At 55.3% G+C, this 11,863-nt stretch overlaps 1 protein-coding gene and 1 long non-coding RNA gene across 4 annotated transcripts in view; one reads left to right on the top strand and one right to left on the bottom strand.

The window, feature by feature from the left end:
• Nucleotides 1-1,392: 1,392 nt before the first annotated feature.
• Nucleotides 1,393-3,598, bottom strand: LOC132652954 (uncharacterized). The gene is made up of 2 exons (XR_009590536.1): nt 2,471-3,598; nt 1,393-1,535 (listed from the first exon to the last, which is right to left on the bottom strand). It is a non-coding gene; the product is annotated as an uncharacterized LOC132652954 (long non-coding RNA).
• Nucleotides 3,599-4,016: 418 nt separating this feature from the next.
• Nucleotides 4,017-11,863, top strand: part of Iffo2 (intermediate filament family orphan 2) — a 43,246-nt gene continuing 35,399 nt past the window's right edge. For all 3 annotated transcript variants that reach the window (XM_021627823.2, XM_021627762.2, XM_021627697.2), the window contains exon 1: nt 4,017-4,666. In XM_021627823.2, coding sequence (XP_021483498.1) covers nt 4,017-4,666 — 650 coding nt within the window. The remainder of the gene's footprint in view (nt 4,667-11,863) is intronic.

Raw genomic sequence — 11,863 nt, 5'->3', positions numbered from 1 at the left:
CATCTAGCACTGTGAGGACTCATGGCTGCTCCCTCCTCTTGGTGCCACGACGGTTTACTCCCTTCATTTTGATAGAGAAGAAGCCTGACTAGAATGTTCTGGAAACTAAAGCCTGGAGGGATGGGAGGCAGGGGAAGGGGAGTCCCTCTTCTCGCTGGGCACCACAGGGGGTGCTGGGTGGAGTTGAAGGAGATGCTTCTCAGTGTAGGTGGGCTTTTCCTGTTTGCTCAAGCAAAGCAACCCCAAAACAAGTGCAGAATGGTGGCAACGCTGGTGATCATTGCTGTCGTTAGGGCCAGGAACTGTGGCTTCACAAGCATCCAGCTCTATGTGGGCTGCAGGGGGCAGCAACTGACCTTGGGTTTGGGCCCTCAATGTCAGCATCAAGGAAAACCCCCAAGTTCTAGGCAAACTGGAGGGTGTTGGTCCCCATCTGGTGGGCTACTTGGCACTTCTCACTCTTACCTTAGACACAGCGAGCAGGACACACGGCTCATTGCTGGTGCCACACTGTGGGGAACAAGCTGTATCCCGGCTCTCTAGTTTGGAGACCTCGGGTCTGTACGGCTCAGCTGGGGCCCTGTGATCTCAAGCACCGTTTCTGTAGTCCTCCTCAGGTCTGCCCTCTAGACCGCAACCTCCTCCTTCAGACCCTGTCACTGACCCAGGAGGGTCTAGTGTCCCTAGCAGCTCCCCGTCCAGCACCTCCTCAGCCTCCACTCCCAGAAGGTGCCCATGGAGGACTCCATCCAAGGAGAAGGGATGTCTGAGCCCCTTCATGCTCAGGACAGGGCTGTCTGTCTCCAAGGGGGCTTCCTACCCCACTAGGGCAACCCCAATAGGACAGAGCTATTCTGGAAAAGCCCATAGGAAGCTCCTTTAGAGGTGTGGCTCCTTAACCCTTTCCATGCCTGCAGTTCCCGCTTAGAAGGATTTATAGAATGCATTAAGAGGACTGCAGATGGTGGTGCCTGTCTTTAATTTCAGCATCAGGGATGCAGAGCAGATAGATTTCTGGGAGTTCAAGGCCACCCTGGTCTATATAGAAAGTTTCAGGACAGCCGTGGCTACACAGAGAGACCCTGTTGTCACAACAAACAAATGAAAGAACACATTTTGGTGTCACTGTTGGGAGATGGCTTGCCTAGCCTGCACAGGGCATCGATGCACAAACCATGCTGATGTCCTACACCTATAATCTCAGCACTTGGGAGGTGGAGGCAGGGAGATCAGATGTTCAAGGCCAATCTGGGCTATATGAGACTCTGTCTTGAAAATGAACAAACAAAAAGCATATCTTTTTTTTTTTTTTTTTGCATTCTGACAAAATTCATCCAATGAAAGAGTTTAAAATGTAAGTCACTAAAGTATTCAAAAAGGAAATTTGCTGCATCAGGATAGAGACATTTTTTATTAGCACATTAAATAATGGGTCTTGGGAGATGGCTCCGTGGGTAAACCTGTGCTGCTGTGACGTGCTGAGTTCAGATTCACAGGACCCATGCAAGTGGCAAACGTCCATAGTTCCAGTGTTCCTACAACAAGATAGGAGATGAGAGAATCATCAGAATCTCCAGGACCAGCCAGCCTGGCAAGCAGAGTATCTAACAAGAGGTCCTGTCTCAAGCAAGGTGCAAGACGAGGACCAACATCTGGGGTTGTGGGGGTGTGGCTTGCACACACACATTATCTTTTTTTTTTTTTTTTTTAAATGTGACTTAAGGGCTGACGATGTGGTTTAAGCACAGAGGATTGCCTAGCCATTGGGATGTTCTGAGTTCCAGCCCAAACACTAAAACCAAGCCAACAGATACAGCAGTAAGGCCAATATGACTTTCAGAATGTTGGAAGCTTAGGTCTCAGGATGTTTACAGCAACTATCGTGATGTGGGAATATCTGCTTTCTAGGGGTGACAGAATCTCAGACTTCATTCAGAATCAAAGGAAATGTGGACTAGCATTCGAAGACCGGTGACCATCAGGGTGGAACTCGGGCCCACCCCAGTGTCACAGCCCTCTCAGAATTCTCTCCTCAGTCCACCTGGGAACCCTAAAGCCACAACTTCAAGGCAAGGGGTCCTTGATTCTTTGGGGCGGATAAGGAAAGCATTAGAGGCTATGGGATCTAAGAGTTAAGAGCAGTGACCAGGTAGGGTTCGGCTCAGAGGAGAAAGACCACCAGGAAAGCAGTGCCAGAGCTCAGAGGTGAGTCCATTTGGCAGGGAGCTAGGGAAGACAGCACGGCCAAACCCGAAACACAGCAGCAACAACAGGACACAGCAGCACCCCAGAACACCACGCTTCTGTCTCCTCTGCCACAAAGAACACCCAGACATTTTCCCTGTAAGACAGGGTACCTGGCCACAAGCTTACACACAAGCAGACGAGGCAAATACGTAAGTTAGTGACAAGACAGAACGGCAGCGGAAAAAAAAAAAAAAAGATGTGGCTGGAAGACTCTAGAACATACCAGGATCTGGTTAGGAGCTGACGGTGTAAGCCACAGGCATTCAAGGCGGGGTCCCTCCCTTATGAAGTGTGTGGTGAGGACCAAAGGCCGGCAGCTGGGGAGGCTGGTGAGAACATGTTGTGGGATGGTGGTGACTGCTTGGGTTCAGTGACCTCTCCTGTAAAGTGGCGGTAACACTTAAGTTGGCACCTACTGTATGCCAGCGCTTGCAGTGGGCACAGGAGACACTGACGTTAAGGTGGTGGGTGTGAAGATATCTCTCTGAATGAATGGATGGATGCACGAATGGATGGGTGGATCCTCCAGGTAGGGGCTCCTCCACACTGCAGCAAGACAGTCGGGAGAAATGATGGATAGACCCCTGGCTCTGGGATCAGCTACCGTAAAGCCCGTGAGAACGTGGTGATGGGCGGTGGTTAGTCAGGGCTGTGAGGACAGGCACGATGAAAGGATAATTGCTCGCTCTTCCCCGGCCTACCTCTCACCCCTGCATCTGGGGTGAACTAGCTGCTAGCGGAGGCGGGCCAGCAGCCCTGGACCTGCTTTGCAGAGGACAGGAGGGCGGTCTAGGCCGCCGGAGGCTGGAGTAGGGAAGGTGGCGTGCATCTTCACACACTATGGTTGCCAGATCTTTGCAGGCTACAGACACCCGCAGGCGTGAGAATCTGGGGCAGGGAAATTTGGGGCGCGTAGGGAGGCCGGGCAGGAAGTCAAGCCCTCCTGGCAGACTTGGTGGGAGAGGGCTCCCTAGGAAGGGAAGTGAGTGGACCCTGCGTCTGTCTTTTCAAGAGGCTGCAGCGCCCGGCTCTGCCGCGTTCCCGGCTGCAGCTTCGCGTGCAGACTGCGTTAGGTTATCTGAACCCCGCTAACCCTGCAGCGCCGCACGCAGGCGAAGGCTTTCTGGGCCGTTGCTGGAGCCTGAGCTGGCAGGAGCCGAAAGATGTCTCACAGACGAGTGGCGCAGCTTGCGGGTGGGAGGAGTCCAAGGGTTTGTGGGCATGGCCCGGGCTGCAGGCCTGGGAGCTGAGTCTCAGCGGGTGAAATCTCCGCAATGGGAAGAGGGGCGTGGCCTATGTCCGCAGAGGGCGGTCCAGACGAGGGGCGTGGCCTCCACCTATAGAGGGCGGGTCAGGAAGGGGCGTGGCCTCCGCCTGCAGAAGACAGCCAGGAAGAGGGTTCGGTCTGCGTCTGCAGAGGGCGGGACCTGGAGGCGTGGCCTGTGCCTGCAGAGGGCGGGGCCCGCCGCAGAGTGGGCAGCTCTGGCCGAGAGTCCTCTGCGCGCCGCTGCTGCGGCCGGTCCACAGCAGCTCTGACAGTCGCGGCACAGGCACCGAGCCTCTCGCCAGCCCCACGCAGCCTCCGCGACCTCCAGCTCGTCCCGCCGTCCCTCCCGACGCCGCGGAGCCGCATCTGGAGAACACCTGGCACCACCCCGGCCGCGCTGGAGCCCGCGCCCGCCCTGGCCCGGCCGCGCCGGGAGCCCGGCCCCGAGCTGGAGCCGCATCTGGAGCCGCGGGCCCGGGGCCCTGAGCCACGCAGTCGGCGCATGGTCAACTCACTGCTGTTCGGGGAGATGGCCTTGGCCTTCGGCTGCCCGCCGGGGGGCGGCGGCTGCGCAGGCGGCGGCGGCGGTGGCGGGGCCGGGCCGGGCCCCTCGCCCGTAACGGCGGCGCTGCGGGACGACCTGGGCTCCAACATCCACCTCCTCAAGGGGCTCAACGTGCGCTTCCGCTGCTTCTTGGCCAAGGTGCACGAGCTGGAACGGCGCAACCGGCTCCTGGAGAAGCAGCTGGAGCAGCAGCAGAGCGAGCGCGACCGGCGGCTGCGCTACAAGACCTTCTCCCGCGAGCAGGCCGTGCAGACCGGGCCCGAGCTGCTGAGGCCGCCGGCTGCGGGCGGCGGGCAGGCCCTCGGCGCGGCCACCGGCGTCAACGCCAACGCCGTGGCCCTGGGCGGCCTGCCTCCCGGCGGCGGCTCGCACCCGCAGCACTACGGCCGCCTGCCCGGGACCATCTGGAGCTACACGCAGGTGCGGCGCACAGGCGGCGGCGGCGTGGAGACGGTGCAGGGCCCCGGCGTGTCCTGGGTGCACCCGGACGGCGTGGGCGTGCAGATCGACACCATCACGCCGGAGATCCGCGCTCTCTACAACGTGCTGGCCAAGGTGAAGCGCGAACGTGACGAGTACAAACGGAGGTGAGTGGCTGCGCCCCCCTACCCCCCCTCCGCCGCTCTCGGGACCCGCGGCAGGGCCCGGCAGGTGGGCTGCGAGCTTCGGGGAGGACTCAGCGCGCGGGATACCTGGGCGCCGAACCCCTGGGCCAGGCACATTGTTTCCCAGGGACGTAATAAGCAGCGGACTCGTGGTGATCTCATTCTGTCCACATGACAATGCGGTGTGGGACAGCCCTGTCCCCATACTGCAGATGAGGAAACTGAGGCAAAGAGGTGCTGATGACTTGCTCAAGGCGGCTTGGCTAATCTGTGGTGAAAGTCAAGACTCGATCCATTGGTGGAGTCCTGGCCCGTGTGTCATCTAGCTTAGGTGTTTCCTGAGATGTTGGTGGTAGAGGGGTGTAAAAAAAGGAAACCTCTCAACTAGCTCATTGTCTTTTTTTTTTTTTTTTTTTTTTTTTTTTTTTTTTTGTCCTTGAATTTAGATGGGTGGATCTGTTCCTAGGGCCCTGGGGTCTGCTGTCTCGTTCCAGGTCTGGAAGGCCCAGATAGCTGGGCTGCAGAATCAGAACCAGCCATGAGCTTTTAAAAATTCATCCTCCTCTCCACTCTCTCCCAAGTCTCGTGGTTTATTGAGGTCCTGTCAATGTCAATTCAGCCCAAGAAACCCCCAGGGAAGAGATAGCATGGGGTAGAATCCTGGTGGACCCAGGTCGTGGGATCCAGCTGGAGATGAGGGACAGGCCGCCGGCAAAGAGGCAAGGAGGCAAGGAGGCCAGTGTGCTCCTTGCAGCCGGGATTCCTTGGCTTGCAGTCCTGACGCTGCTTTCTGCCCGCAGCCTGGCTGACAGTACTGTCTGCTCAGCTTTCTGACCAGAGGAGCCAAGAGGGTTTGTGTGGGGGAGGGGACCTCTGGGCTTAGGCTCCTCTCTCAGGTGTGTGTAACTCGACTTTTGTTGTCCTGGCTCTTAAGGGAGTGAGGCTGTCCCTTCCATTCCTACAGTCTCCCCGGAAGCTGGGCTTGGGGCTCCTTTCTTAGCCTCTACTGAGGGTTACCTACTGGGAGGGAAGTCAGGTAGCCTCCATCACCTGCAGGGGAGATTGTCAGCCACTTGGAAACCTATTTGCTCTTCAGGGAAATGGGTATCGAAAACTCCAGCCAGTGCTCCAGGGGGCAGCGGGATGACGCTCCTGTTGGAAGGTGTCAAGTAATGGAGTAGATGTTATTATTACGTGTGACAAGCAGGAGTAGACTTGCCTGGAGTCCTCATTGCCCATGCGTGGCCTGGCATGCTGGGGGATGCTTTTCTCTCTGGCCTTGGGAACATCCATGCCATGCATAGGAAGGCCACCCTCTGTCCTTGGTGGTCATCCCCATCAGGGCAGGCTAGGAAAAGAGAAGCTTGCTCTCGATGGTGAAACTCAAGGAGGAGGGCTGGGCTGGCCCTCCTGTCTGCCACCCTCGACTGTGAAGCCGTGATACAGGCTTGCGCTGTGTTTGTTTAATTGTGTGTGTGCTTTTTTGGCCCTGGCTACTAAGGTGATAAAAAGCCTTCGGTGCCCAGGCTTCGAGGGAGATGGCATTGAGCAATGAGCTGTTCAGGTTGCGCCCAGGGTGTGGGCTGTGATGTCAGCTTCTGGCACTGTCCTGGAATGAGCCCTCCCTGCTGAGACAGGTGGGGTGTGGACACCTCTCTTCCCGCCTTTCTGGGAATCTCATGGACACCTTCCTCCCCTATCTTCATTGTCGTAGGAATCAGAAAGACCTATCTTCTCTGAAACAGGTTCAAAGCTTTGTATTTTCCCAAGGTCAGCATTTCGCCTTCCTCAGGCCTCAGTTTCCCTACTTGTAAGGCAAGGTGGTTGGACAACAGCTGAGTTTCTTGAAGCCCTGGGCTTTCTCAGTGATGCTTTAGGAAAAGCTCCTAGGGAAGTTCATAAGGATGCAACAAGGGCCGTGAGGTGGCTCAGCAGGTAAAGGTGCTTCCTGCCAACGAGCCTGCCAGCTGTAGTTCTGTCCCCAGGACCCACGTGGTGGCTGGAGAGAGCATACTCCTGCAAGGTTTTCTCTGACCTCCACCCATTTGCAATGGCATGAGCATGCACACAACACATGCGTACACACACACATATGTAAATAAACATAATATAAAAACCCCCAAATACATCAAAATGTTAGTTCAGTCATGAAAGTGCTCTCGCTTTCACATGGATGTTGATGTGCCTGACCCCACAAGCATCTTTCTTTGGGGAAATATTGCCCACAGAGCAAGCAGGCTGCTTACACAGTTACCCACCTACCCTAGTGTGAGAAGATACTTCTGCTAATAGCCTCATCAGCTGCATTCATTGAAGCTGGAACAGGTAACTTAAGGTTTTGAGTATACAGTATACACATGGACCACAGAGCATTCTGTTCTCACGTGCCGCTGTAGTGGAGTTTCTCCAAGGGGTGTTCCTCCTCGCCCTCCGGGGGGTGGGGGAAGGTAGGAGGACAGTTAACTTTAAAAAAGAAGAAAGGTTAAAAAATACCTGGGCCACATGATCTGAGAGGGGCTGGCTTGTCATTATATGACGCTCCTTGACAGATCGCTTGCCTAGCTTGCAGGGGATATTGGGTTGCAATAAGCAAAAATATCTGAGCTGCCAGCCTACTTCTGGTACTTCAACCATTAAGAGGTCACAGTCCAAGAGAGGAGACGAAGGTGTTTGCCCGCCTGGTCTCTAGACTACCAATGGCATCATAGCTTCCTGGGGTGACTGGTGTGGAACCCAGTGTTGAGCACCAGAGAGGTCCTGGCTGGAGAGGGGAGGGCTCCAGGGTTCTCTGGCATCAATGGGGGGGGGGGCAGAGGCTCCTGCTTGCTTCACCAAAGAGTGAGCTGGATGTCTAGCCAGTTCTCTAGACTGTGGGCTTTCGTGATCTCTTCTCATGATTGGTGCCTAGTCGCGTACACCTGTAGTTTCTCGGTTTTGCCCAGATAGAATCAGTCCATCCTAAAGCCAGCAGTGATTTTTAGAGAATTTACAGCAGCGTACCCATCTCCAGAGTTTTAGAACATTAACATACCCCCCTAACACTCCTCCCTGTCCATTTGCAAACAGCTCCCCTCTGGAGCAGTCAGCGACCTGCCCAGTGGTGCCTCTCTGCCCATCTGCTTTTTTCTGGATGACTCAGAAAAGGGATTCCATGATACGTAGTTTTCCTTACCTGGTTTCTTTCACGTGGTGTTTTAGGGGTCCCGCATTCTGTAGAATGTCCCTCATTATTGCTAAATCACACGTTAGGATGGGTTTGGGTAGACCCTGTTTGTCTGTCCCTTCACCTTACATAGTCTTGTGTTCCAAGTTTTAAGTCACCCGAGCACTGTCAGCAACACCCAGTTGGTCCTTGCACACACCCACCCAGGTGCCCCCGCTTCTCTGGTTTCCCTTTGGGCCAACCTGCCCTTTACAGTGTGGGAAGTGCGGTCAGACAGACTGTAGAGAGGGCAAAGTTGTGAAGCGTTGATCTGGAAACCAAAACAAACACTTCTTTCTGTCACCACCCAGTGCCACCAGGATCTCTCGTTCTGAGTTTGCAAGTTGGGGACTTTCCCCGGGGAGAATCCTGTCAAGTTATCCGAACTTTAAATACGTGCGTTTTCTGAACTAGCTTTCAGGGGACCTGGACTCCTTTGGTTGACCCCTGGGTCTGTGTCATGGCTGGTCTTTTTGCCTTTTCAGATGACTTTGTGTTCTTTGTGCCTCCTATATTCTGGGCACCCTGTCTCCTGTCTCTGCTCTGGATGACCAGGGTCTATACCATGGCGTGCTTCCATGATATCCTCTCTCATTTATTGGAGAAGGCGCTCTCCATTTGTTGGGTGGGTCACTTTATGGTCCTCAAGCAAAGGTTTTGTGTAGGTCCTACTGGCTGTGGCAGGAAAGTTGTCACAGCTGTTCCAGGAAGTTACAGTTACTGGTAGAGGCAGTCCAGCTGCCTGTGGGGCAGGGTGGCTTTCTAATGTCCCAGGTCCAAGCTAGGGCCTTGTGATTAAGGGCTGGCTGGCCTTCTCCCCTTGCTGCAGGTAGACAGGCAGAGTTTGTGTGCTCCTGGCTGGCTTTGTCCTTGGTGCTTGGGGTGAGTGGAGAGCTGGTGGAGGGTCCCAGGGACCGGCATGGTCTTTTGTCTTTGTGGATTTCAAGTGGGCCCTTCAGATCCCTGGAGCCCACAAGTAAGGCACCTCATGGGTGAACCTGGGGACAGTGGGAGGCTGAGCCCCAGGAATTTGATCCATGTCAACCACGGGCTGCTTTTCCATGATTCTAAAGGGTAGTCTGTGTGGAAACAGGCTTGCTATTGATAAAAGAAAAAGAAATCACCAATTCAGAGGTGGGGAAACTTGAGGCCTGGGTGGGACTGTCATCCAGGGCTGGCTCTGGGCAGCCTTTTCAACTGTCACTTACTGCTCTCAACCTAGCTCTGATGTGACTATGGCTCACATCTCAGCAGGGGCTTCTCAGAGGCTTTCCACCTTCTCCTGAGGCTGCTTTCAGAACCTTTTTAAAAAGCTCGTTCCTGGGACGACTTTTGTTACAGCTATTTCTGACTGTGAGACAGAAGGGGCTGGGCTGCTGGCTAAAATGGAGGGCTCCAAAAAGGGATGTTAAGTGGGCAGCTGGAGTGTCCCTGCCTTTCCCAGCACGTCCCAGGGAGGCCCTTCAGCAGGTGGGCGCTGGCCCCTTAATGCCCCAAGCCCCAAAAACTGCCTCGAAGATTGTCCCTAGGCCATGACACTTTTTTGATTTCCAAAGCTCCCGATAATAGGGACTTCTAATAATAGGGGTTTTACTTTCCCAGTGAGGCAGCCTGGGGATGGTGAGAAAGTATTCGAATCCTTACTGCCATTCTATAGGATCATGGCAAGTCTCTTGGCCTCTAAGCTTGCCTCTCTGTACAGAGGAATGCTGGGAAGGAATAATTTAGTTCTTCAGTGAAGGCCTTCCATGGTTTGGGAAGCTCTGAAGATGCCCTTCACTGTAGCCCACAAAGTCTGCTCCCTTAATTTATGGGGCCCTCTGGGCACAGCCCTGGGCTGCCCAACAAATCCATTTCAGGACACATTGCTTCTCTGTGTGTCCCATGGAAGGCGCCAGAGATGGTGCTGGGGGTGGGAGGGAAGCCGGGCTGCCTCTTTGTCCTGCCGAAGGGCAGTTTGGCCATTCTCAGTAGTGATTTGTGCCTCCGGATACCACTTCCCCCCCCAGCCCTTTGTCTTAAAGGAATCCACACCCACACCCCCTCCTTCTAGGATCTCAGTTCACTGGAGAACCGGGTTACTGAGTCTCTTGGCTAGCTAGGCCTCTCCCTGGGGACAGATTTGGGATGGACTCTCAGAGCCAGAGGGAGGGGAGGGAGGAAGGTCCCAGAAAAGAAGGGAAGCCAGGGGACAGCTGACTCCGAAGATTCCTTCCTTCCCAGAGGAATGCAGGCGAGGCTTTCGCCGGCCCCACCGGATGCGTGCCTACCCACCCCCACTCCCAGCCGCTGTGCGAGACGTCACACATCCATGTGCACAGATGCACTCATACATGCGTGAGTGCATGCAGACACTTGGTCTCTGGCTTCAGGTCCGCAGCTTGAATCCCCACACGTGCCCTGTCATGTCACTGTTGAAGGACACAGAAGGGCAGAGCAGGCTGTAGCAGAATCTCGGATGCGTTCTTTGCTGCAGCCAGACTCCATGGCTTCCAGCAGAACTGATCTCAAGCTCTGCTGGGTATCAGATCCTGGAGGGTGGGATGGTGCGGTCCTGTCTTTTGTTGGCATTGGGGAGAGGACGCCAGGCTGGCATTCTGTGTAGTCACAGATGGTTGGAGGCCGGAGACAGGACTACCCTCTCTGTTCCCGCTGCGCTCAGTAGTAAAGGTGTGAGCCCACGGTGTTCCCGAGGCCGCGCCTCCTCCCACCCTGTAGCCCTCACACTCTTTCCCCCAATTGCCCAGGATGTGTCTGCTCCCCCAGCGAGCTGGAGCTTTGCTGCTCCTAGCTTCCTTTTGCTGTTCACAGTGCCCAGGCAGGCTGACCAGAGTCTACACTGAGTAAATATTTGTGCAGCCCGGGAGTACTACAAGTATGGCTGCTGTATGCCACTAGGCACCCAGGAGACAAGGAGGCCAGATGACATAGGCTGGGCATCCAGGGGGCTGGCATGCCGGGAGGAATGGTCGGCATCTGGAGTCAGAAGACCCAACTTCAGTCCCAGCACAGCAACTCTGTGAGCTGGCATGATGCCCAGGCCACGCAGAGTAGTAAAAAGCAATGCAAGCCTGGGAAGGGGCTCAGTGTCTCTCAGGCTCCACTTCCACATCGTTAGAACGGGAGGCCTGCCCCTCATGGTGCCATACCTCCCAGAGCTAGGGAGGCTGAGGCAGGAGTATCTCTGTGTATTTGAGGCCAGCACGGGCTACATTGGTGGGTTCCGGAACAGCTAGGACTGCAGCGTCAGCTTGTTCCAAAAGGCAAAGGTCAACCCGTGGGTGTGGGAGGAGCCAGGGGGCTCACATGGCTACAGGTTATATACACGAGGAAAGAGCTATGAGGAAAGGATTTGCAGGGCAGAGTTGACTGGGCCATCCAGTCCCCTGCTCTTCAGAGAGGACCCTCATTTGGGAGAGGGAAAGAGCTCCAGGGGAGGGCTCATGGCTGAGTGAGCAGGGCTGTCCCTGGGCTGCCCGAGAGATGCTTGTTCGGTGCTTTCACCACGTGGGCACAGAGGCGTGCATACCTGCTCGTGGCTCCTCGAATAGTTTCAGCCCCATGCAGTAGTTTAGGAAGGCCCAGGGCTCTCGGTGGACATCGAAGCCAGGCTGTGTATGCCAGGCTCTCAGTAAATACTCCTGCTGTCCCTAGGACAATGCCTTGAAATCCTTATCTGTTTAAAACAAGCAGGAAGGAGCAGGTAACATTTTGGGGGTCAGTGCTTGGGGACCCCCTAGCTTTTTGCTTCTGGTCACACTGTGAACTTTACATTGTCTTTCTTCTCTTGTCCATGAGCCTGGCGAGTGCGATTGTCTGGGGAATCAGATTTCCATCATCATTATGGAGGTTGCTGAACATGTGCCGCACACTTCACCTGAGAACCAGGGAGCAGACGGCCTCTGCTTCTGGAGCCCGGCGTCATGGTGTGCGGTAGTCTCATATGGCGTGGCAGTGTGCCAAATGCCTGTCAAAGC

The sequence above is a fragment of the Meriones unguiculatus genome, chromosome 3 (genome assembly GCF_030254825.1).
Source record: "Meriones unguiculatus strain TT.TT164.6M chromosome 3, Bangor_MerUng_6.1, whole genome shotgun sequence".
Classification (NCBI taxonomy): domain Eukaryota; kingdom Metazoa; phylum Chordata; class Mammalia; order Rodentia; family Muridae; genus Meriones; species Meriones unguiculatus.
This window is presented reverse-complemented; position numbering and strand designations above follow the sequence as displayed.